The sequence below is a fragment of the Polistes fuscatus genome, unplaced genomic scaffold (assembly GCF_010416935.1).
Source record: "Polistes fuscatus isolate 324 unplaced genomic scaffold, CU_Pfus_HIC Scaffold9, whole genome shotgun sequence".
Taxonomy (NCBI): domain Eukaryota; kingdom Metazoa; phylum Arthropoda; class Insecta; order Hymenoptera; family Vespidae; genus Polistes; species Polistes fuscatus.
In genome coordinates this window covers 5620515-5647315 of record NW_025113173.1, presented here as the reverse complement: position 1 = coordinate 5647315, position 26801 = coordinate 5620515, and the positions used below count along the sequence as shown (strand labels likewise).

General features: G+C 34.9%; 3 protein-coding genes across 9 annotated transcripts in view; 1 reads left to right on the top strand and 2 right to left on the bottom strand.

Annotated features, from left to right (window-relative positions):
• LOC122525358 (stress-activated protein kinase JNK) overlaps positions 1–2590 on the bottom strand; it is a 103182-nt gene extending 100592 nt beyond the window's left edge. For 4 of the 5 annotated variants that reach the window (XM_043648095.1, XM_043648099.1, XM_043648101.1 and 1 more), the window contains exons 1-2: positions 2301–2590; positions 185–501 (exon numbers count right to left, since the gene is read on the bottom strand). The gene's annotated coding sequence lies outside the window, so the exon portion shown is untranslated. Of the gene's footprint in view, positions 1–184; positions 643–2300 lie in introns of those variants that run through there. The other variant, XM_043648097.1, reaches the window with a different exon arrangement.
• A 1433-nt stretch (positions 2591–4023) lies between these two features.
• Positions 4024–5908, top strand: LOC122525355 (peroxisome biogenesis factor 2). Of its 2 annotated transcripts, XM_043648091.1 has the most exons (3): positions 4024–4452; positions 4756–4783; positions 4855–5908. In XM_043648091.1, exon 3 carries the CDS (start codon positions 4875–4877, stop codon positions 5763–5765), a length of 891 nt encoding a protein of 296 aa, XP_043504026.1. In that variant the 5' UTR covers positions 4024–4452; positions 4756–4783; positions 4855–4874; the 3' UTR covers positions 5766–5908. The 2 variants fall into 2 exon arrangements, with proteins under 2 accessions (XP_043504026.1, XP_043504025.1); XM_043648090.1 differs by lacking the exon at positions 4756–4783 and having other exon boundaries at positions 4025–4452.
• A 4167-nt stretch (positions 5909–10075) lies between these two features.
• LOC122525350 (protein bicaudal C homolog 1-B) overlaps positions 10076–26801 on the bottom strand; it is a 28087-nt gene continuing 11361 nt past the window's right edge. The window contains exons 1-12 of one of the 2 annotated variants that reach the window (XM_043648079.1): positions 22748–23987; positions 22423–22492; positions 15728–15807; positions 13362–13577; positions 12758–12997; positions 12430–12648; positions 12037–12337; positions 11515–11895; positions 11083–11426; positions 10767–10998; positions 10475–10594; positions 10076–10183 (exon numbers count right to left, since the gene is read on the bottom strand). In XM_043648079.1, coding sequence (XP_043504014.1) covers positions 10077–10183; positions 10475–10594; positions 10767–10998; positions 11083–11426; positions 11515–11895; positions 12037–12337; positions 12430–12648; positions 12758–12997; positions 13362–13577; positions 15728–15807; positions 22423–22492; positions 22748–22756 — 2319 coding nt within the window. In that variant the 5' untranslated portion in view covers positions 22757–23987 and the 3' untranslated portion in view covers position 10076. Of the gene's footprint in view, positions 10184–10474; positions 10595–10766; positions 10999–11082; positions 11427–11514; positions 11896–12036; positions 12338–12429; positions 12649–12757; positions 12998–13361; positions 13578–15727; positions 15808–22422; positions 22493–22747; positions 23988–26801 lie in introns of those variants that run through there. The other variant, XM_043648078.1, reaches the window with a different exon arrangement.

The window sequence follows — 26801 nt, the reverse complement described above, 5'->3', positions numbered from 1 at the left end:
CATGTACTATGTTATCCATTAGATCTTTTGAAGCACCTACAATTAGATAATCGAACAACTCTAAAATAATGCTGCAATAATGATAAAAAGATATTACCCAAAATATACATAAACGTAATTTAATATACATCAATAACGAACATATTGAAATGATAATTGTCTTGCATGATTTATGATTACTCACTCATTTTTCTGTCCAAGTATAATAAAAATCAGTCGGTGAATGAAAATATCTTCGGTTATCCATCGGCAACATCATTGTCATCATCGTCGCGTCATCCCCATGCTGACACACACTATCACTTTGATATTTAATTAATCACTAATTCACGTATAATATATATCTAAATCGAGATTATTAATTACGTTCGTTCGTTCTTTTCTTGTCGAATGTTAAAAATAAAGAAAAATATATTATATTTCGCTAATGTCTTTACTCCTCGGAAGTCGTATCCCGACTACCCTTGACTCCGACCGCTTCTTCCTCTCCCCACTTCCTTTCTTCGGACAAAGTTATACTACTTAAATTTACATCAAAACATCTTCGAGACAACTAGCTAGAACTGCATATACGAATAATGTACTCCGACGAAAGCACTACAAAGCTCTTTACGAAATATTTCAAACCTCTATCTCATATTTTTATCTCGTTCTTCGGCATCTTTCAAGGGAAAATTTGAAGTTAAAAATTTATCAATAATAAAATAAAAGATATAAAATAAAAGATTTTCTATTATTCTATTATTTTTTTAGACATTTTACTCAACAATTTATATCAAAATTATTATTGATTCTCGAATAAGGTCGCTATAGAATTTGATATCGAACCGAGTAGTATTTGATATTTGTCGAATAAACCGATTCAAACGAACTTGAAGAATTCGATGATTATTGCATTTTCTCTTTCCTTTTCTTTACTTTTTGTAAATTTCTTCTTTATTCTTTCCCGCCCTATTTCCTTTTACACCGAGTTTTATTTTTTGCAAGCTACTTAATTAAAAGAAATGACGGATCAATATTGATTCTCGATTGCGAAAGAAATGAGAAGAAAGAAAGAAGAAAATATTAATTAATTCGACTTGGCCTGCATTTGCAAGCACGTGCTCGAGTATTTTACTAATTATTAAGTACCTTACGTCGATGAGATATCGCGCAAACGTAATTATAAAATTGTGTTTAAAAGTAAAATAAAAATCTCTCTACCGAAAGTATATATTTGAATTTTATTTTTATTCTTGGTTTACGCGTTTGACGTTCGTCGTTGGAAGGTAGGAATAACTCTTCGAGTGATTTATCGAAACGGTGAATTGAAGAATGGTGTAATATTATCGTACGGAAAATAACGAACGAAATCGCATAAATGTACGGTCGCGAACGGATTTAGGGGACGTCGATAAATAACGATGCTAGGTGACAAGCGTTAAAGCGAGAACTCTCTCGTAAATTAAGGTCACATAAGAAAGGAAAAATATCTTTTTTACCAATCCAAACGAGTCCAAGTCAAATCTACAAACTTCTTTTATATCATACGCGATAAATAATTAAACTTAATAAATATTAACTCGTTTCTCGAACTATCATTAATTATTTTATAAATACAATTTTTATTTTTTCGATCGAAAATAATCTCTCTATCGAAAGAATACTTTAAGTATATATGTGTAAGTAATAATTAAAGAAAAATTCTCGTTAATATTTCAAACGAGTTCGATGAGAGAGGGTGATCTTCAATAATAGGAAGTGCAATAACGATGACGATTACTATAGCTTTGTCGGCCGAATCAAAGTGATGCAAATGAAAAGGAATGTCGTTCGGCCGATGGCATTCACCATTTCGCCATATAAATCGAAACGTAGGGAGATGTATGGGGTTGCACGTGGATGCACGTGGGACGCGTATGGATCGGTGAAGAAACGCGCGCGGAATACGTAACGCACCCTTTTCGTTTAGATCGATCTAATGATTCGCATACCATATATCGATATTCTACCGAATTCGATACTACGTCCGATAAAATATCGATTTTATCACACTTTACATTTTCGTATTTTCCTTATTTTTCTTTCTACTTTTAATATCGAACTTTGCATAAATCTGACGTAGACATTATGTTAATTAAATAAATGACTGAAAAATATATCTAAGTAGGTGGATTGAAAAATATCTAGGCTTACGTAAAAACAATTGCTTTTTAGTCAAACTAACTTTCTTTTTTAAGAAACATGAAGGTTTTTGTTATTGTTAAGGTTCCAAATTTTTCAACCCACCCACGTATGTAAAGAAACATGTGTAAACTAACCTCAAAATATTTCGCAACAAAATTTCAAAACATATTGACACTTTTTCGAATTCTTTCGAAGGATCCACATAATTCAAGATTAACTTTGCAAAACTAACGAATTTTTAACGACACTGATCTAGAATTTGCGATTTAATTAAATCGTTTAACGATAAAGAAAAAATGATCGTACGCGTAATCGTGCACGTCCCCGACGAAATTCGCACACGTACTAACGAGACTACACACACGTTGGTGTACAAACAACAACTTCAGGGCGATGTGATTGCTATCACCTAACCTTAAAAGAAACAAACAATCGGTGTATATAATAACTTTGACACACTTGCGAAAACTTTTACCCGAACGTTTATAATGCACATTTTGTTCTAAACGTGTTTCCTTTCCTTGTATTTTTCTTTATCGACAATGCAGACAAATTATTCTAAATTTATCGGTGCTATGATGTAATATCTCATTAAGCATATGTAATTATAAGGAAGAAAAAAGCAAGTAATTTTTCGAGTAGAATTTACAAAGTGATAAAGGAAAGAAAAACGAAATATCGATTCTTAAGTCGAACAAAACACGATCGAGACAATGTATATCGCGTTATCGATTTTCTTTATATAAAACCGCGTATTTTCTTCGAATTCGAAGAATAAAAAAGACAGATAACAGGCACGTGCTGATCGAGGACACCTTGACGTTATCCACGACGAAGATCTACACTGCTCAGGATAAAAAACAAAAAATATGTAAGTCCCAATGGAATGCAAGGACTACGAATCCAACATGTGTTCTTTCTCTCCAAATACGCAAATATATTTATAAAACACTTTATACCTTGTCCTAACCATCGTGAACTTCTTCAGGAAAGTCACGTGTCCTCTCGAACGAACGAGAGAGAAAGAGAGAGAAAGAGGGAGAGATCGATTTATCGAAAGTAAGGAGTTGAAAATGTCCGAAATCTCGTGATAAAAATGATTGCTATGTAAAGGATATGATTAGAGGTTAGATTGCTGTGATCGGTCGTGCGAAAGCGCACCAACAAACAATTAGAAAAAGAGCGAAAAAAGAAGAATAAAAAGAAAATATAAGAAAGTAGAAGAGGGGAAAAAGGGTGTTGACGCGTTCGCAGGTGTTTTGGAGGCGTGTGCTAGCGCCGCGTGTGCTCGAGATTTGAGGTTAAGCTGTCAAAGGAGAGAAGATAAACGCAGGAGGATTATTCGCACGAGTCGTGGTAGATCAATGTTACGCGTGTTACGAGAACGTTTCCACGCGTGGAAACTGACTTCGTGGAAAATTATCTCTCTCTCTCTCTCTCTCTCTTTTCTCTCTGATGCACACACACTCTCTCACACACACACACACGTATACACATGACAGTCTCGCTCACTCTTTCAGTCTCTAACTCTCTGACGCTTTGAGATTACGTAATTTCCATCATCGTCATACACGCTACACTCACCTCCTCCTCCTACTCCTCCACCACCTCCGCCGCCGCCTCCTCTCCACCACCTCCTCCTCCTCCTACTCCTCTTCTTCCTCCTTCTTCTCCTTCTACTCCGTGTATTCTGGATTTGGCTGCAACGACTATGTCTACGTTGACGGCTAAAGCTTCGGAGGCTTCGCCGACGGCGATGATGGCGGTGTCTTCGTCCTTTTCACTTGGACGACGACGGGCCCACCTCCGAACGTTCCTAACGTTCTGCCGCACCGTTAAAACGTCAAACTTTATCACGAAAACATGGTATCTCTCAACCGAGCACGATGGAAGGGACGGGTGAGAGAGAGGATAAGAGACCACCACCGCTCTCTTCTTTGCCACCGAGACTCGATGACGTCATCTCTAGCGGCCCAAGATGGTGGCCCCGCGACGGCGCGGCCACCTTTCTCCCCTCCTCTCTCACTCCCTCTCCCTCTCCCTCTCCCTCCCTCTCTCTCACTCTATCTTTCAGCTACTTCTCCTTTCGGTTTTCCTATACTTTCCGAAACCAATGTCAAAAGTGATTATTAATGCTTAATTATTATGCAATGCATATACTTTAAAAATGTAAGATACTAAAAATAATTTTTCATTGTAAATTGCATTCTTTCGATTAATCGTCACGAGAAAGGGAACAAGAAAACGAGCTCGTCGTGTCAAGAAACGTCGATCATAACTAAACAGGTTTTATTATTTGTTCTTAGTTTTTTACGTGATTATTAAATTAATAATTCGAAACAATTTTAATACAATTTTGATGGGAAAATATTATGTGCATTTAACGTATTGTTTCTATTTTTGTTTTTTTCCCTACTACTATAACCTCTAAAGTGCATCGCTTTGAATCTATTATTTTGCTTGTTTATACTTTCTTTTTTCTTATGCTGCTAATATGATTCCAAATGTTAATAACTTTGATTATATTAATTGTATTGTGTGTTTTCATCGAATTACCTTTCTTTTCTGTTATGGACATTGTGCGATAAGTTATGCGCATTAAATGTATGAAGAAGAGGAAAGTACTATTCTTAATTTTGTATACAATATTAAAAAGAATATTGTTGTAAGATGTTTATTATTTTGTAGCTTTCAAGAAATAAAACAAGATGTCATCCATTTCTTACGCACCCAGAATAAATCAGCTGGATGCCACTCTTCTGGATAACGAGATCGATAAAGTTTTTCAGAATCAGGTAAAAGAAGTCTTTAAATTTTGTCCACCTGGTAAAGTTGACAAATGGCAACCAGAGATTAAAGCTCTTCTTAAAATTCTCATTTGGAGTTTTTCCTTGAGATCCAAGAACTCTACGTTTGGACAACAAATGCTTGATCTTCATTACGATAACTTGAATAGAAAAAAATCTATATTATTTCTAACTTTAAAGCTCCTGCCAGAGTATATTAAAGATAGAGTAATAGACAACAGAACAATATCGAGTTACAAGAAAATGAGAAAGCTTAAAATTTATTTAACATGGATAACAACCATTATACGCTTATTAGAATTAATAAATTTGGTCAGTTTTTTACACCGTGGAACGCAACCTCTGTTGGTAGAAAAATTATTAAATATTTCCAGTATTTCTACCAATCCGCATAAACCAAGGAGCATCGGTTATTCTTATATGACTAGAGAACTTCTTTGGCACGGTTTAATGGAATTATTTACATTAGGAATTCCTATGATAAACTATCATTATTTAAAACAAAAAATAAGACAGCTTTGGAATTATAGAAAGCAAGACAGAATTAAAAGATCATTTCCAATTATGAATGAGTCTACTGTCTGTGCTTACTGTAAGGAGAAACCTATTTTGCCGACTCATGCTGGTTGCGAACACATTTTCTGTTATTATTGTTTGCAAGCAAATTTTACCGCAATGAAGATGTTACTTTGTCCAGAGTGCAATACCGAATTACACGACTGTGATATGAAAAATTATGTTGCCATTCTCGGCCCTAACACCGCTACGATCGAGGATAATAATTTATTGTGATTCTTCCAAAAGTTAATGTTAATTTCATTTTATTATGGAGATTATCTTTGCATATTTTTTAATGGTATAAATACTGTTACAAAAAGGTTTACAATGTATATCTATGTATATATTTTTTTTTATTAAAAAATAGCAATACAAAATCTTCTTTTATTTTATTTTCAATACAACATTTCGACTTCGAGCATCGATTAGCGTTTTCGTCCGAAACAAACAATAATAATAATAGATCAATATGATATACTCGTTGCTTATCAAAATATTAGATTATCATATAAAAATATCATGCTGCACTATTATAAAACGCTTTCCTCTTCTTCGTACGCATTATTAATTATTATTATCATTATTATCATCATCATCATTATCATCATCATCATCATCATCATCATCAGCATCATCAGCATCATTATTATTATAATTATAATTATTATTCTTCTTCTTCTTATTAATATTACATAACATTATATCGATTGAATGAATTCGCTCGATTAGTGGGCCTTGATCGGATGGGCGGACACATTATTCCTTCGAAAAGAATATTTTATCAAGAAGGAGAATAATATTCCGAGAAAAGTACTATTTTTAAGCTGAAATTTTTCTTTCGCCTTTTCATAATTATGGTATTTATGTATTTATATATATATATAGAGATATCAACGAATCGATCGATCGAAGCTGTTGTCAAGTTGGAATGTGCATTATATAATACAAATAAACATCGTTACGCATTTTTCGCAACGAGAAAAGCGTCGATCGTGATCACGAACAAATACGTATGTAAATATATAGGTATGTATGTACTACGCGCGAATGCACCTCCGAAGCATCGCAAAGTTGTTCATTTGAATAGTTCATAACCATTCGAAACTTCCCGGCACTCCGATCGAAAACTTCGATTCGACATTTTTTCAAAAAATCGTCGCTCGAACATATTTCGACTGCAAGTTTTTCCATTAAATTATTATTACGTAGGAACAACGAGTATGTGTGTACGTATGTAGGTATGTGTACATGTGCATGTGTGTGTGTGTATATATATATATATGTGTGTGTGCGCGTACATGTGTATGTGTTATATGCGTGAATAGGTGATTGCTCAATTTCGAGATGTTAAGAAAGTTAAGCTTTTGAATACGGGAAGTCGCGTGTAAAGAAATCCGGTTTTATACGTGAGAACAACTTATCACATTGTGTACGGCGTTCTGTTTGAAGCCTGCAAATTTTAAAGCGCGTCGAAAAGCTTATTACAATATACAAAAACACTTTTTTAATTTGCGTTTATATATAAATTCCTAAATAAGACTATGTATATTCATTGATTCTTTTAAACAAAAATTTAATACAATTTAATGAAATTATTTTTAACTAGTCGAGTCATTGATTGATATGCACGTATAAAAAACAACAAAACGAGATATCTAGTAATCCAGTCTCAACGCTCGTTTTACTATTTACAAGAATTCTCGTAATCCCTATGCAATATGTTAACAACTACACTTCGGGTGAATATAATTCGTTAATCAATTGCATTTTCGATTTCGACGAAAGAATAAACTTAGGAAATGCGCAATAACAAACACACGAAGGAACAGACACGAATGTACAGTCCTATTTTTTGTGTATATATATATATACATATCACACGTGGGAACACATAATGTATAACATATATTTCTTATAACAAAGATGATAATTATATGGATGCATATATACATACATATATACATACATCCTAAACTATAATCGGGATAGTATGTTTTATTTTTTGTCTTCTTTTCTAATTAATTAACCGATCGTTTGTTATTTTTATTCTATTCTAACTCTAATCAATTTTATTTTTTAAAGCATTTTCAATATTTTTCCCACTCCTGCGCTTCTTCATTCTCATATTTTTCTTTTTTTTTTTATTGTATATCAATCATCTATCGATCACAGCCCCGAGCACATGCGATCACGGCATGCAAGAACAAGGATAATTTACGCTTAAAAGAATTTCACAAAAGAAGATAAGTCAAGAAGTTTCGCCAGGTGCATGCACTATCACGAAAGGGAAAAACAATGCCTCGTCGAGTTCTCTTTCGAGATTTTCACGTTTTAAACTAACACAGCTAATTATTTCAAATTATATTGATTTTGTTTTTCAATTCTTCTTTAAAATTACGACAATCAATCGATCATGTAAATATCGATCTAATCCAATCGTTCTTTTTCTAAGATAAAAAAGAGAGATAAAAGAATAAATCGATCGAATTTTAGCTGAAAGAGAGAGAGAAAGAAAATAATAGATAAATATAATGAAAGTAAGGAACTCTTGATTAAAAAGAAGGCTTGCAAAAATGAAGATTATTGCGAACGATCTTTTTCAGCCAAAAACGATCGAAAATCTCTCTCGATATATTTTACGATAGAGATCGACGTGAAAGAGAAAATAAATAACAAAAGAATAGAGAAGGAAGATCATCGTAAGATCTCTGCTCGAGCTGCAATCAATCCAGCGTGTCTTTCGCGAGCGAATATAATAAATACTTTGTTACGTTGTAAAACTCGAAAGAGCGTTTGTCGCGCTCCGTCTCGACGATCGCGATAAAGATATTCTTTTTTCGTTTCTTTTTATTGACGTTCTTCTGACGATCGAGAGAGAAAACAAAAAACAAAAAAAATAAAAAAAAAAAGAAGTGAAAAAAAAGCATTAAACATAAAACTCGTTCGATCGCGCGAATGTGGGTGGCATTATTATTTGGTCGAGAAAAAGAAAGGAAGAAAAGAGAGAAAGAATTTAATGTAAGATAAAGATAATTAACCCAAATATCGATGATCGTCGGGAAGGAGTGCGGCTTTCGCATTTGTTTCGAGCTTAGTCTGAATTAAATATCTTTTTTTTTTTGCTTTTTTTTCTTCTTTTCTAATCTTTGCTTGGACGAAAGGCCGCTGGACGCGACAAGTAGAAAAAATATCTATACGTAGAGAGAGAAAAAAAAACAAAAATTACATATATATATATATATATATAAAAAAGAAAAGAAATATATAATCTAATATGTTTCCCGCCCACGTCATGCGCAAAACAAGCCTCGCAATTTTTTCTAATTGTTAGATTGACCCGATTTATCGTCATTGTCGTTGACGTTTCGGATACTTTAATAATTATTTTATCCTCCTATTAAACGTGTACATATACACATGTACACATATATACTATAATATAATATAATATAATTTAAATTTGTGTTTTCTCGGTACTACTTTTTATCCTTCCTTCCTTCTTTCCTTCCTATCTAATTTATCATGATATTATAATCCGTTCACCTTTACGAAAATACCTTCCACCTTATATTATAACATACGCATGACTCTACACATGCACACATTATCATACATACGTACACACATAAAAACATTCACACGCATTCTATTCTCGATCACACGACACATGCGTTCGAATCGAACGATTCTCGATCGTGGAGTATCGTTCGATTCGAAGTAGACCGCTTATTAATTATTATAATAACAAAAAAAAAAGAAATATAGTATATGAAACAAAAGAAATATTATATAACGAATTATCTCATCTACCTAATCTTACAATTAAAGAGGCACCGTCGAGGCGCGTGCATCCGAGAAAATGGCGAGAAAAGAAAAAAAAAAGAAGAAAAAAATAAAGGCAAGGGACAATAGTTGGGAGAAGGGTGTGGGGTATTTTTTTTGAGGGATTCGTTTAGGCCAAAATATTTTTCTCGGACACGCAACAAAAATAATAAATCATCAGCCTATTCTCCCGGTACCTTTAGACGAAATACGATATAACGATTAACATGCAAAATGATTTGAAGTTTTTTTTTTTTCTTTTCATATCTCGTTGTCAAGTTCGTTGAGTCGATTGACGATATTATTATTATTACTTTTTTTTTCTTTTTTTTACTTTTTTACTTTTCGTTTCGTTTTACTTTTTTCAACTCCCATTTTCCTGTTCTTTCCTAGTTTTCTTTCGGTCAGAGCATTTCTCCACCGAGTCGGATAGATTCGTCCTTGAAATTGTATATCACTTTATACGAACGAGGAAGATCTCCGGTCGATTAGATCCTCGTCGTCGTATTTCGAATAATGGCGAATCATGTCCGCATCGAAATAATTTCGCTTCATCTCATTTCTCGCTTTTTATGAGCAATTAGAAATTTTTCATATGTTTTTGAATACCCTGTCTCAAAATTCCGGGTCGTTTTCTCGACGCATACGATATTAACATTTACGTATGACGTCCGCGTTACTTGTTATTTCTTTAGTATACTTCTCTTGTATTTTTTCCTCCATTTACCATTTGGTATCGAGCGACGTGGATGCCGTTGTCGATGCGGTTACCTTTCGTTCCGCGCCTGGTGCCGCGCTACCATTAAACGGATTACTTCGTTTCTTCATTTCTGAAAAGAGAATTGATATTTTATATCTTACGAATATTTCTTCATCGTGGTTAACCTTCCATAAAGCCACGCGCGACCACAATGCAATCAGATTTCAATTTATCGACCCACAAATTTGTCTTACTTGCGATAGAATTTATGATACGATATTATTGTTTCTCGTTAAATATGAAAAATATAATAAAGCGTTTACAGTGGGGTTAAACGTTTCGTTCGCGATTCAATGAAATAAACTTGAGAGAGAAATGAATGAATTGTGGTAGCATGTTTGCGCTGATGATGCTTACGTACCAGAAATCAATAGCATTATTTTACGTCTCGCACCCCAAGCAGTTATTCCGATCTCGTTGAGATCCTTCTCAGTCAACGATGAGAACGTAGCCATGTCCACTTCGTGCGACGTGAACAGGCCTAATCGAAAAATAAAATCGTTGCAAGATCGTTCATCAAGCCCAAAAGCATACATGATTTATTTTTAGCTATTAGATGATGCGAGGCATGCGCGACCGAAGAGCGTGCGTTTGCATTCCGTTATGTATGACAAGCAATTTATACCCAAAATAATAAAACAAAAAGTACTTACGATTATATTTTTCAAGGCCAACGCTGGTTAACATACTAGCAATATCGGTAAATCTTTGAGATGTGATATTTTTCAAATGGGACGATGGCGTGTGTTCTATGTAATTCGAAGACGAACCGATCGAACCAATCGTATCTTTACTACTCGAGCAAATACCAAAGTCCATTCCTGTGTTTAGCACAGGTGTCATCGGTTCTTCCCATAAGTAGAATGGATCGGACGGAGTCAAATCCTGATTTCAAATGGAATTTTAAATAAATGACATCGTAGAAGAAATAAAGAAAATCCTAGATAGTAATTTGTCGAAATAAATTACCTTATTCAAATCACTCGGAGGAGTACTTTGACTGAGGCCATAACCCGACCAAGTCGACGTTGGTACTCGATATTCCGAAGAAGTGTTAGATTTATTTTGTACGGCTAAAACGGCCATGATTTTTTTCTGTTCGTAATCGGCGGGCGTAAGATTCTGTTGGGCAGCCATTTCCAAGGATTTCTTCTCGCAACCTGGTGCTCGTCGATCGGTCACCGAAAGATCCGACAGCACACTCGACAAGTCTAAATTAGGAGTAGTCACTGTTGGGTTCACCGGTGATAAGTTTCGAGGGCTAATAGCTGGACTAGACAAAGAACTTGAAACGCTGCTTAATGAGGAATAAGCTGCAAATGACAAATAATTATGCGATCGATCGTTTCATTTATAAACGAATACGAGAAAAAATAAGGAAAGGATGAAAATTGAACCAACCACTGCCTTCCTTGCTATCCGAAAGATTGTTGGTCATTCCATGAATACCACCGCCGTGCAAGCCTGTCGACAAAGCAGGATGAATTTGTCCCATGTCGTTCAAGATATGATTCGACAGTCCATGAGTATGAGCCGCCATCAGGTTGCTGTGCATCATGTGCTGCGTCGTCAGCAGGTGATTTAAATGTCCATAAGAATATGGATGATGAATTGGTAACGACGAAAACATGGACGGAATCGGTGGTAGATTCCAATGTGACGAAAGACCCATTGGATTGGGCGAATGTGACATCGGAGACACGCAGCATGGTAAATTCTGTGTGTTCACGGTCAACATGCTCGACAGACTCTCTGGTATACCACAAGTAATGGTATTTGTACCTGTTAATTACAAATAATTACAATAAAAAAAAAAGAAAAAGAAATATGTAATGTTTGTCGATGCACACATCTGTACGCGTCGTAAAAGTATTACTTCGCTATTGTGAAACATGTTTTGAACAATGTTGCAATTACGCTTACCGTTACCATTCGTGGCGTTTCCTTGAAAAATATTGCCAGCATTTGGAATGTGATAAGTGGTCGGTATTTCAGCGTTTACTCTTGGCTCCTCCAACCCAAGTAGTTGCTTTCTGGCTTCGTAAATGTTGCTGGCATTTCTTTCGATTCCCTTGATAATCACGGAAAATGTACTTTGCTTTGGCTTGTGCCTCACGTTTATGAACACGTCGAGGGATTGCATCAATTGCGAAATAGTCTCTGTATCGATTGACGACATATAATCCTTCGGGACGTCGAACATTAGAACTAACGGAAGAGATCCCTGAAAAGAATACGCAATTGGACGATGATATATTTGTCGAAACTATGATTTATAAAAGTAACGCGTCGTGCGACAAATTGAATCCAACTTACGACTAATTGTTGCCTGGCTAAATAAACGTTGTGAATACCACCGATGATCGTAACGTTGCTCTTTTTCAAACTAGGGATATTCGGGTCGCTAGCATCGGGAAACATAATTTGCGTCGACGTACGATGCATTATCATTTTAAGATTGTTACTTGATTTTCCAAGAACAATGCTATGGTGATGTGGCGATATCTCCATCGACATTTGTACTTGAATTTGACTCTGAATAATTACGATTAAAAGAACAAACGATTAGAATAAAGACGAAAAACAAATGGATAGGGATAAAGATCGATGTGGAAATAATAATGTGGAAATAATAATTACTCACAGCTAAGTTTTCGCACATATAGTGAATCAGGAGTACGGTCGCCTCCTTTACTTGCGTAACTTCCCACTCGCAACCCTTGACGAGAACCAACGTGGCGTGCAATTTCGGTCTGGTACGTAGCATCACCTGAACGTTATATTTCTCTTGAATCTTGACTACGTAAGGCGACGTGGCATCCGGTGTACGCTGAGATGATCCCATTATTGGCAATTCGAAGGAAAATATCAACGGCGTAAGGTTCTGCAATCACGAACGCAACAATGTGACAACGACCATTCGTCCAATTTAAGTCTCAAGGTTCTTTTAACCATCAAATTACTATTATCTTCTTACTCTTCGCGATTACAAGTTACTAGAATCTTGTTGTAAAAAAAAGAAAAAAAAAACAAGAACTCGTCTTTACGAAATACACCGAGTTCAAAAACGAAAGGATACGTTTGGAAAATGAGTTTTTTCTTGTTACGATTTTATCTTCTACTCTCTGCAATTTTCTTCTCAAACGAAATGAAAAATTGTCCTTACGAAATACTTGGATTTTTCTTGCGACGAGAACGAATGGTTTGTTTTAATTTGAGTGTAAAGTATTAAAACAACTCGGGCTTACCCTAACTCGTGCACGGGCTTGTTCAATGCCATCGATTTCTCCAGCAATAGAAACTTGATTGCTCTTCTCCTGATGATTACTGCGGTTACTATCTGGGAAATGAATGTGGCACTTAGTTTCCTCCATCACTCGTTTAATCGTCAGTCCACCCTTTCCGATAATGTGCGAATGGTCGGTATAACTGACATCCATTTTCATGGTCACTATATTGTTTTGCTGGAAATAAAACACATTTTCTTCTCGTTCATTTGACTTCATTCTACATCTCTTTTTCTTCGAAAGAAAGAAAGAAAGAAAGAAATAAAAGCGGGGTAAAAAAAGGAAAGGGAGGGGAACTTAAGAAGAAAGTGAAGAAGTAAAAGTCGATATCCCACGCGTTAAAAGGATAATGGAAAAAAGAATACGTATATAACGATTGCTCACACCTCAAAGATAGAAAAATAGACGTATGTTCTTTTGAAGAAACGAGTAACTAGGAAATGGTACACCTCTCTACACGGCACATTGACTTTTATGCACTTAGCCTCGCGCATATGTAAACGTATATGTCACGGAGTGTATGTACACGGAGACATTTCAAAGTAAAGGAAAGCGAGCTCGACGACTTTAACGTCGTAGAAGATCGTCGTAGATCATCGTAGATCGTCGTAGATCGTCGTAGATCGTCGTAGATCATTGAGTCACGCTATCACGCGAGGATCCTGTCAGTAATTGCATTTGAACTTGAATTATCTTTCTGTTTTTCCTAACTGATCGTATTAATTAATTGATTAAGAAAAAGAAAGAAAGAAAAATAATAGTAAGAGGATGATTGAAAATACGTAAACCGCATAATTAAATTCGCATAAATATTCGATGCTCGTTTGTTTGTGTGTTTGTTGATAAAAAGAAATTGACGGAACTTTGTTATTTATAGCACGTGAATCACAGCTTGACAGATATATACGTATGCGAAATAATGATCATTACTATATACCTCCTGAATCGGCCTTTATTGTACGTATAACGGAATATAATGATCGATATTCCTTTCGGTGAAATAACTATGTCAACGAATATCCGATATTGAGGAGTTATCGAGTACACGAAACTCTAAACGATTTTTCTTGTATTATTTTTTAAATCGATTCATATTAATCGATCATACATATTTATTTATTCTATTTTTTTTTTTTTTTTTCAAGAAAATACGCAAGAACAACACGTTCTTCTTACTGGCAATAATTTTCAACGATAAGAAAATATAATTAGAAGAAATGATTAGCTTTTATATAATGAGTTTAATGCATGAAAACGTTTTGCGTTAATATTCTTATTGGTGTACACATACATGTGTATACGCGTGTAACGGAATGATGTTAATGCTAAAGTAAATTTTCATCGTTTGGTCAAATCGCTAATTGTAAGATGACGATACGCTTTCTGGATTGAGAGAATTGCATTGTAGAAATTGCAACATCGACTCTCGCACATACTCAAATTTTATCTAAGTTTGTGGATAAAAATACATATAACAGAATGTGTCTTCTTTTTCTTCTTCCTTCCTTCCGACGAAATGCAATTCTCTTCTCATCCTTTCATCGAATTATTCATGAACTTGATGGTAATTAAAAAATTAAATCTAACCATGGAAGCGTGATAGAAAACGAGTGCGATCTTGTAAAAATTCGTAGGCGAAAAACAATTTATTTGACTTAACCAGCTATTTTTCTTTCTTCGAGTTAACAACACGTTAACGAGGAAAACGTTAAGTAGCAATAAAACGTATTTAAATGCTCATTAAATGTCCGTATAATTAAAATTAGAACGAGGTGTTTTTAACGAGTACCTATTGATAATATGCGCCAACTAAATGAAAAAAAAGGGGCAGGAAACTTTTGTTAATTCGAATGAAACTAATTGGGTGCATCGAATTGAGCTTAGGGGTTCAATTAATTACGAATAATTTAGAATGAAAAAAAAAAAACAAATGAAAGAAAAAACGTACGTGTGCGCGCGCTCGAACGCTTGCGAAAGGTATACTTAACGAGAATGAAAATAAAAATTCAAGATAATTGATCGTATTCTTATAAAAAGATAAGAAGAATTTGTATAAAACATTGATCGATCGAAGAAAACCTAAGCTCGATGTGTTGAAGATCGTTGTACATATTTATATATATATATTCTTTCAATATTATTCAAAGAAAAGTGTCATAGCTCGAGAGTCATTTGAAATTGATCGATCGATCAATCGATCTTGCTAATCTTCCACGTGTTCGATTTTCCTTTAGATAAAACATTAAAAAACTTTTCCATTGTTATTACAAATCGTACTTTTCCTTTTTTCTTATTTGTCAAAAAGTATCAGAGTAAATTATACTCACCCTCGTGTCTAAAATCTCCATTATCTTTTCCTTAGCTGTTCGTACGTCATCTGCACGACCTGCGACCTTTATGTGCGGATCTGCGAGACAAAAAAAAATATATATTCGAGAACGAGAGATAGGTTACATAAAACGATTCGAGCAAATATTTTGGAAATATCTGATTTATCCAAAATATCGCTCGATGATAGATATATTAACGATAACAATGAAGAAAATAAGAAAGATCGATGAATCGCGTGGCATTCAAAGATACAAAAATCAAGGTAAAACAGTTTGGAAATAATGCGGATGTTCGGATTGAAGAAAAGAACAAAAAATAAAGGAATATAAAACGAAGAAGGAAGCTGCTACTTTGGCATTAGTATTCCCTTCTCGGCATTTTATATGGGCGTTCGATCGCGAAACGCGTTCTAAAACATGCTGACGCGTCATTGAAAAAGCACAATGACTGCGACTCGCTTACCATCACTGATTTCATCGTAAAATATATATATACATATATATATATATTCATTGATATTCGGGAGACATCCAATAGCGCAAACTTATCTTCCGTGATCCTTCTTTGAAAATATTATCAGTGGAACTCCTACGAATCCTTCGATTCTTTATTTGGAAAACTTATTTTTATTCGAGACACGTGAGATAGAATCTTTTTGTTTTTTTTTTTTTTTTTATCGAGGAAGGAAATAGTCATTGCATTCAATAGAATAATTTGATTAATTTATCATTTAAATGTATTCTGTAATTTCAACGATAGCAGTACTAATAATAAGATTCGTAATTTAACTATAAATGATAATCAAAATATATTGGCAAATAACGTGTACTTAAAAGTACAATAATATTATCGTTATTGCATGATAATATTATCAAACGAAATAAAATGTTGTAATCGTAGATTATAATTATCAAACGAGGAGAAATCCGACGATTAATCTTAACGAACCGATCCACCGATTCCTCCAATTAGAAAGATTCTTATTAGAAAAAATGAAAGATCGTATCGATTTACGATCGACGACCGCCCGCGGAGACAATAAAACGCAAACTTGTGTTTGCTCGTACGATGCTTATGTGCATCGATTATGATACCCACTTGGCTTAATATCCTTTTCGTTCTATCGGCCGAGTTTCTCTTTATACGTAACACCTTGTTGATGTCTCCCCGATTAGAAATTATCGTAAAAATAGAATGATAATAATAATAATGATGAAGAATGATGAATCATCGGAAGAAAAATAATGACGTTGAAAAAACACAAGAAAAGAAATTTAACTCGGAGATAATAATTGTAAGAATAAACGATTTGAATATTTTCGTACGGGAATTAATGGAAAAAAAAAGAAATAATATACACGCTCGCAAGCATGATGTATAAACCGGTGTCTGTCTAGCTACGGTGTACTATTTCGCGAACGTCGAGAGCATGGTAAACGGAATTTTTCGAGAAGGTCGGTGCCTCGCGATCCTCTCTAAGAATAGTTGGGTGTATACACTGACACACCGCAAGGAAGATAGAAACGAGAAAGATAGAGAGAGAGAGAGAGAGACGTTGCTAAGAGCAAGGAAAGTCTGCTACGTTGAAACGTTGACCTAAAAATAACTTCTGACCGAATATGCAAACGACCTTCGGTTATCGTGATCACACTATAAAACGATCTTGATCTCCCCGCTGGATCACATTTCTCTCAGCAATGACACCAAAAATACTAAACGAATTGTAACACACTTGATTCGATTCTCGATTATATGAGTACGGTCAAAGGTCAAAGCCCTTTTAACTCCAACTTTATTTATATTTATCCGATTTATTTCGCGTTGATGCAAAAAAAAAAAAGAAAAAACAAAATATAAAACCATATAAAAGATCGATAAGATTGACCACGTTTTATTTTTGATAATTAACGCGATATTTTTTTTATTTTTTTTATTTTTTTCAAGTATTATCGGAAAGACCATTTCTGTTTATCTTGTATTTTTTTTTGTTTTCTTAATCCTTTACATAGAAGTCGTTGCAAAAGCATAGCAACACACGCGTCGATCTGGTTGTATATCTCTGGCACGAAAAGTGTGATACGGTGTCAACGCGATGCTGCTCTCGTTAATGTATGAATTTTGTCTATCTTTGAAAAAAAAATACAAAAAATAAAATATTTCAAAGTAAAATTTTCTAATCGCATCGCCGTTTCCAGTAGAACCCTGAACCGAGCGAATGAACTTATCCACTAATTAAACAAAGTTCTAATTAAGTTCTAATCGTCATCTCACTCCTTTCTCCTTTCTCCATTGGAACTTTCGAGAATCGGATAAGACAAGATTTCGATCGATTCGACGTGCCCTATCGAGATTATCGATCTGAAAACTTAACGATTATTTTGATTCCCCCTGGAAAGGAGAAAACGAAGAATCGGAATATCGAATATACATACGTACATTCGTACACCGAATTATCGAATGATTATTGATGCCATTTCATCGAATGAACGAGAGATAAGCCGAACCCCGTGACATTTTCAAACGAGGAGTCCGTTCAGTTTTTGTACGACTTATCTATCTTTCGTAACACGCATTCGTTGTACATTAAGAAAGAAGAAAAAACAATTATGCCCGAGCCTAATTAAAAAAAAAGAAACTTCAAAAAGAAAAAAAGAACGCAATTTTTTGCAATATCTCAAAAATTCGACAGGTATGGTATAAACGAATCGATTAATATTTGTGTAAAACTTATGTACACGCGAGTTCCCAAGGAAAAAAAAAAACTTCGATCGAACTATACCTCGTCGTTTCATAATTAATGCCGTACGATATACAACGAGATAATTGCAACTAAATTATCACGAGAGACGCACGTACGTGTTATTATATATTTGCATTTCTTTTTTTTTTTTTTTTTTATATAACGAAAAGAAAAAATATAAGAAGATAAGAGAAAAAAAGAAATCTAGAATGATCGAAGATAATTGTAAAGTACAATTTATTTATATTTCCGTCCTGGTATCGAGCGCGTTGTACGTTTCCGATTTCGATTTATGTTATCGATCTTCCTCGAAAAACTTTCTTCTTATCTTTTTAATTAATTAAGAAAAAAAATTAATTCTCTTCTTTTAATTATTAGATAAAAGGAAATAATTATTATACCATATTCGAACGATCGAACAAAATAACCTAATCAGATATCCCATTTGTGTTTCTTATCCTTGTTGAAATTTCATAACGATTTAATTATACATAAATTGGGCAATTGGAATGAGAATATTTAAAAAGAAAAAGAAAAGGAAAAAGAAATAAAGATATGGAGATGATAGAGATGCACTAGTGCAGAGACGTATAAAGTGGTGTAAGACTAACGGTTACTACGAGATACACACAAAAGGAACGAACAGTCGTTCTATTTTACGACTTGAAATCAGCTCGCTCGGCTTACGTGACCCGGAGAGTAAAAGAAGCGTACTTTAGAAGAGATCGCGAACGGAATTTTACAAGGCACTATTTACTAATTAACGTCGTAATTTAATCGTCACAATTATTGCTACGTCAACACTAACTCGAACCCAGCCAGGCCGCTCGTGTCCCACTTTACCAAATACGCTTATGACGAATCTTCTTCTCTTTCTATCTGTCCATCATTTATCTATGCATGATTAGATAAAGATTGGAGAAAGGAAAAAAAAAAGAGGGAAAATAATAATTCCTATCATGAGAAAGAGAGAGAGAATATGAACTTTGATTATTATTTCAATATGATTTGTCGCAGAGGATTGAAAAACGAAACATTACGAGATAAATCTCCTCCGTTTGCCGTGTTCATCATCATCATCATCATCATCATCATCATCTTGACACCGATTACGCGAATTCTCTCGTGTTTCATATCTCGCGTCATTTCATATCATGATATCCAACGTTATGGTACTCGATGTATACGTGCGTGCGCGCACACGTGGATGATCTATTTTTAACGTTTAGTAATATGATTTATTAGTCGATTTCGAAAAAAGAAAAACACTTTATCGCGTGCAACGTGTCTCGTTTATTAAGAAATCAAATTTGTTCAAATATTTCGAAGATATTAATTGATGATATTTTAACACGGTGAGTTATTAGAGATTATAGAAAGAGGAGATGATGATATTTCGGTACTTCGCGGTGGCTCCTGGTGTCTCATTGCCAGTGGAGGTCGGCTACGCTAGAGAGAGCCCACTCCTCCTACCTAAGTGTATGCGTGTCTATAATCGAGTATACGTAAAAGAGAGAGAGAGAGAGGAGAAAGATGCAACAGCTGTTTAGGTCATGAGGAAGAAGGGATGATTCACCGAAAAGTTTCCACCAGAAGAATAGAGTGCGATGAACACCGTACGTTTTGTTCCCCCCTCCCATTGCCCAGGAAGAAACGGAAGGATAAAGAAATATATATATATATATGAGAAAGAGAAAGAGAGAGAGAGGTAAGCTAGCATATACTTTTATTGAACGTTCGAGCAAGAAGAAGATAAGCAAACGTAGAGGATTTATCTCCATGGAAAAGAAGAAGAAGAAGAAGAAGATGGTATGTTAGCCGAATCAACGAGCATATAACAAGTAACAAAATTATAAATTCAAAATATAATTACATAGCGAATCTTCTTTGAGAACAATTTAATATAGGAATAGGAAAAGAAGAGCAAAATAAACGAGATAAAATGGATGATAAGAAATATGAAAAGAAAAAAAAAAACGAGAAGGAAAAAAGAAAAGTAAATTATGTTTTTCGTCTAAACACTCTTCCTAATTGATTTCTAAGTGATAAACAAGTGTAGAACGAACCACTGAAAGGAATAATTGCGTACTCGGAAATCAGACGAGAGAGTATATTTGGACTGCTTGAATTTTCGCTACGATGCCTTTAAAATCTCGCCTCGGCATGGCTGACACGCGCCGTTGCACGAACGACTCGTTTCGTAATCACTTTCGATTAATAGGTGCGCTCTAATTAATCCCTGGTCTTCGAGAACGTGCGGTTACAAACGCCGCGCGTTCAAACAGACTGTACTTATGAGCATGCATGCATGCATGCGTGCATACATTCGCGCATACATTCGTGTACGTGCTACGTATTATTATGTACCTATCTATGTACCCGTATATGCGTATATATTCATATATGTATGTATGCGGAAGAAGAAAATAAAAAAAATGTATTCGACAGTTTTGCCCGTTCCGTACGATCGATCACGTTCATGCACACATATTACGTGCGTAAAGAGAAATTTTCGTATCGTTTCGTATCGATGAGATGATTCTTTATCCGTTTATCAAATGTTTATTTCATCCGCATCACCACATAATGTATAATATATATGATAATTTACGCACGTTTACTATTTTATTTTTTTTTATTTTATTTTTTATTTTTTTCACGAAATTCGTCCAACTCGTCGTGACATCGATAACGATAAAAAAAGAAGAAAAAAGAAAAAAAAAATAACAGTAAGCAAACAATATATGTGTATCTATTTCGATAACAATGAAAATAATTGGCGCAAACACTCGATTAAATTCTTAAATCCCGTTAGCGTCAATCATAGTCTATTTTTAACAATTAATCCAATATATGGAAGTCGCGTGATGAAATCCTAGGATGAAAAATAATCAATTTCAATTCCGTTCCTCCCTCTCTCTCTCTCTCTCTCTTTTTATAGTTTCTTATCTCTCTTCATATGACGGTGAACGTTATCATAGAAGAGAGAGAGAGAGAGGATTAACTCCAATACAATGAAGTTATATAAAATTCGTTCTATAAAGATCGATTCTCTACACGTAAGGAAGTAACTAATTGAATGAACGATATCGTGCTTATCTTCCTTTGGTCTAGGCGATAGGTAGACGAATCATCATCGTGCTTGTACGATACCGTAAACGGCGGCATAGCACTTTAAATAGATACATCGTAAGAAAATACGCGTGTGGATATGTCAGCTGACGAGCAAGCAACTCGCTTGACGTAATCGCGTGCGATGTGTGTGTGTATGCGTGTATATATATATATATAGGAAAATATCTATGCTGTTTGTGGTGTTACATACACTATCGTATGTGCGGTCGATAAACGATAAACAGCTTTCATGGAATATTAAAAATTGCTTTCTTCAATTTATGCGAGAATAAGCAGCCATTAAACTGTACTTTTATTCTTTTCTTTTTAATTCATTTCTATGAAATAATTAAAATAAAAAGATTATAAGAAAAAAAAAAGGGAAAATAATAATTTCCCTTATTTTATACGAAATACGTGCGCGGCGCTTACGCCTATAGGAAAAAAGAAATAATAAATATTTATAATCCATCGCGAAATAAATATAGTTTTTACTTGGCGTAATTCAATTCGCTAAAATTTCCACATTGATCGAGCATAATGCAAATCCATTTGATACGACACTCGCATATTCACGCTGCTCGAGCATAATTTGACCAACTTCCTTCCGGTTTGATTACGTAAAGTTAGTGGAGAGAACTGAAGCATAAGGCGGCGATCAAAATCACCTCCGTTTCTCTTAACGGTCGTTCGAATTTTTCAACGAATTATTCTCTATACAATTTTTTGCCTACTTTGCGGTAATGATCGGAATATCTTAAGGCTTTTATAATATATTAATGTAAAAGTAACGTTACTAGGTCGACGACGAAGGAGGGGGAAGAGAAAAAATGTTACCTTTTTTCGATTTTGCACCGATCTTCAAACGCGAAGGCCACATCACGAAGGTATTCGTTTCCTCCATAACCTGAAACAGAAAGAAATAATCGATCGTTATTAAAATGAACAATCTACGATCGAAATTGCGATACGCGCGATAAATTGAAAAAAAGAAAAAACAAAATGTACGATACGACGAGTAAGAAAAAAAATGGGTATACCGTTAAACGTGGAATTGTTCTTAATCGCGAAACAGATAATGATACGATGACTATATGAAACGTGTTATATTAATCGAAATTCGCGATCGCTGTGATGCAATATGATATACACCAAAAATTACCACAGTCATTTTTGGAATATACGGCCCTGGTGTCCTCCGGCCGTGCTGGCGTGTTGAAAACTCATGAAAACGTGGGTGAGGAAAAAAAAGAAAAAAAAGGTCTTCTCGAATGAGTCAGAAGGAGAAAGAAAATAAAAGGAAAAAAAAAATAAAAAAGGAAAAGGTAATGAAAGGACGGGAAAGCGACAAAATGGTTTATCCTCGAACGCTAATAAGATCCTTTCTCGTCCTATCGCTTTGGTGGTAGTGGTCTTGACGAAGTAGAGGGGGAAGAGAGGTAGTACAACGACACGTTGCAACCTCTTTGCAACTTTCACGATAACGATAACGAGACACCTCTCGGCAAAGAGGGCTGGCTTTAAGTAAGACTAAAACGAACAACACCGCAGAGAGCAACGCGCCGGCGGCTTTTACTTTCACCGCAGCGGATCCCCGCAGGACATCGGCAACTTAAAAACGTGCCTTGACGACTCGAAAAACTCGAATCTTTCGAGCACCGTTAGGTTCGTTGGATCTCGGACGAACGAAGTATATCACTAAATGCATACAAATCAATCTTGGTTAATTTAATTATACGAGTTTGCTTTTTTTTTATCTTCCAATCCTTGCAAGTTTGAAACAATTAATACACAACATTCTTGCTATTCCACTTTCTTCGGTTTCGATGAAAGAACGTTCACTCGGTTAGATATAACTTGGAAAATACGTTTCAAATATGGATAAAAAACGAGAACCAGCTGATGATGATGATTTTATTAGTTTTACAGTACTTAATTCTCTCCTGCCTTGCACAATGTTGCACGATAGTTTCTCGAATGCGACTTTTACGCGACCGGCTCGCTGGCACGACTGACTGACTAACACAGGATAATATAACAGCTTGGCAAACTCACCGTCTCCCACTCGACCGATTCAAAGCCCCTACTCTACCTCTCTCTCTCTCTCTCTCTCTTTTATACACACTTCTACTTCATCGAAGCGTCCAATACAAAACGTCCAATACAAAACGTCCAATACGAAGTTTTCTCAAAGGATCATAAAGAACAGGAAATAGAAAAAGTTGTGCTTTTCTACGACATCGTGTAAAAATTTTTTTTGAAAGGAATGGAATAGAATTCCATTGGGAAAATGGAATGGAATTTTCCTTTTTTTAACTGTTTTACTTATTGGTAGTCACAAAACTTTTTACTATGAATAGAAACTTAAGGTTACACGGTATAACTGCTGACTATTCTATACAAAATCTTTGTGGACAATTCCATATCCAAAGAAAACTTCAACCTTTCTATCTTATATGCTTAGAAACTTATAATAAAATTTTATTGACAAGAGTAAATAGAAAATATTTCTTTTTGTAATCTTAAATTTTAAATTATCATAGACAACAATGTTCCACCTTTGTTTAAGTAGATAAATAATAAATAAAGAAAGTATTCACAAGGGAACGTTCTTTATTTCTTTATTCACCCGTCAACTATAAAATATATATAAGTCCATCGTAAATTTGAAATGATATAATTGTTTCGGAATGTATTATAAATTCGAAGAAACTGCAAAGAAAATTTCAAACGAAAGTATATTATATCTCCGAGTATTTTTAATCGTTTAATACTTTATGCTAATTAGAGTATCATCTCCAAGGTGTTGCGACGGATTAAGATCTTTTTATATTGTTCTCTCGACGTTGAGTACTCTTGCAAATCTTATTGAAACGTTTCGAGATTCGATGAGAGAATATAATAGAATGGATATTTATTATTATTCTTTTGTCATGTGTTTTATAATGAGATTCTTTCTTTCTCTCTCGAGGGACAGAGAGAGGTTTAAAGGAGAAAGAAATTCATTCGATAAATTGGAAACTTTCATGAACAATAGAAACCACTCACCGAACGCGATTAGAAGAAGAAGAAGAAGAAGAAAAAAAGGAAAGAAATCTCATCCCCTGTCATCTCGATGATCCCGCGAACAAAGCCAAGCTTATAATTTGACAAAAGGTAACTCGTTGGTCGTTTGTAATTATTTATCTTCCGATAGTCGAACAAGACCGCCTTCTTATTTGTCCAGAGCGTTAGAAACTGCACCGGTTGTGTGTTGTCGATGGCGACGGTTAAAACGCGAAAGGCGTAATCAAAAGGACGAAAGGAATAAAATGTATCAGGCCGTGTGTTTTCACCGCGAGGAAAGTACTCGCGGATACGATTACATCAAGGTTATTAACGTCGACTTCCGCGTGTATCAAGCAATCGGGTTGTCGACCCGATGCACACCAACAATTTAAGGGAGTTCTTGGATTTCCAGATCCAACCAAGTTACGACTCTTTAGAAAATCTAACTTTGATTTAGTAATTCTCGGATATCCCGGAATTCTCTTTTCAAACTTTACGACCGAGACAATTGTACCAACTATAAAAACGATTATTTATTTCGCTCGTTGTCGTTCCGATAAACCGCGACCGCAATAATATCGATCATTTTTTTCCTTTTGCTTTGTTCATTTCCAGGTAATTATCTAAATTTCTAATGCGTCTAAGAAGAACAATATTTTTCGGGGAAGAATGCACTAACGACCCGCGACGTTACGAAACGTCAAAGTTTCTCCCACCCTCCGTGAACACGCGCGCGCGTCCATCGACGTGTCCCGAAAGCTTACGTAATTTCACATAAGTTATATAATTTCGGAGATATTTCTCAAATTTGTCCACGAGCCGAGGCAATCAGTCTAGAATCATAGCACGAAAGAAGCCTGCGCGCACGCAAAGGAAAAGTTCGAAGAACGCACCTTGTGAAACGTTCATGAGAAAGGGGACCGTCCAATAATACTTCGATGCTCAACGGTGTGATCCACTTTACCCTACTTCACCAAAATAACTCTTCCACCATGGCTCGGTTTTATCCAATCTCGAGGTTCGAAAAACAAACGGCGAAAAAACAACTAACGTTCATTTATTTGTCGCGTTCTATTTTCACGCATTCATTTCTCGAATTACGAATAATTTGATAACGATTTGCGATCGCGTAATTATCTCTTCTTATTTTTTGACTTTTTACATAACACTAATCCTTTTCCAATATCCCCAACTTCGCGTTCCTCTATAATTTGATTTCTATAGTTAAACTCGTTAGACAGCTTTTATTTAGTTCGTTTTAATTACTTTCCCGAACACACATTTTCTGTTTTCCTTTTTATTCCCCTTTCTTTTCAGAGTTCTGACCACGGAAGTAAATTTTACTCTCTTTCTTTCTCTTCGTTTGCTTTTCTCCATTTCTCGCTTATTACCTCCACTAACCTCGTTTTAACCAGCATTGCCGTACTATCGCAAATCCCGTTTTTCAAGAACAAACGTGAAAGTTTATCGAAACGTTATTCGTAGCCAGGAAGGAAGGAGATTGTTACAACCAAGAAAACAGAGAGAGAGAGAGAGAGAGAAAGAGAGAGAAATAGAAAGAACAGGAGACACTTATAGTTAAAATTACTTTCGAATCTTTTATTTTTCTACCCTTATTCCCTCTCCTTTTTTCAAACGTTATAAAAGATTGTTCTTTTGTATTCTTTTCTTTCCTATTCTGTCTATTGCTACAGCTAATTTCTTTTCTTCTTTTTCTCTTTTTTTTTGTCCAGCTATTTACATTTCAAAAATGAAAATGTCTCTTCGAGGTAGACGAAACAAGCAAAGCTCAAATAAAGCTTAAAGGCCAACGTTTCTCTTAAGCTAAAATTACAATAGTTGTGCTAGGACAAGTAGTTGGTATTTCGGTGAAATAACATCGTCGTCGAGTTTAAAGTCTTAGAAGCTCGGTAAATTTGTCTTTTGGTGAAGCCAAACAAAATTGTTGATCAAAGAGAAAACGTGTTATCGATGCTGTCTCGATAAAATAATATCTTGGAAACACGAATTATGTCATTTTCTCTTTCTCTTCTTCTTCTTCTTTTTGAAGAGTCCAATGTTATTATAATCTTCCATTCAATGTTAATAATATATCTCGATAAGTGTTGCATAACATACTTATTATAATTAATAAAATATTTCATGGTAAGTGTTCAAATACTATCGTG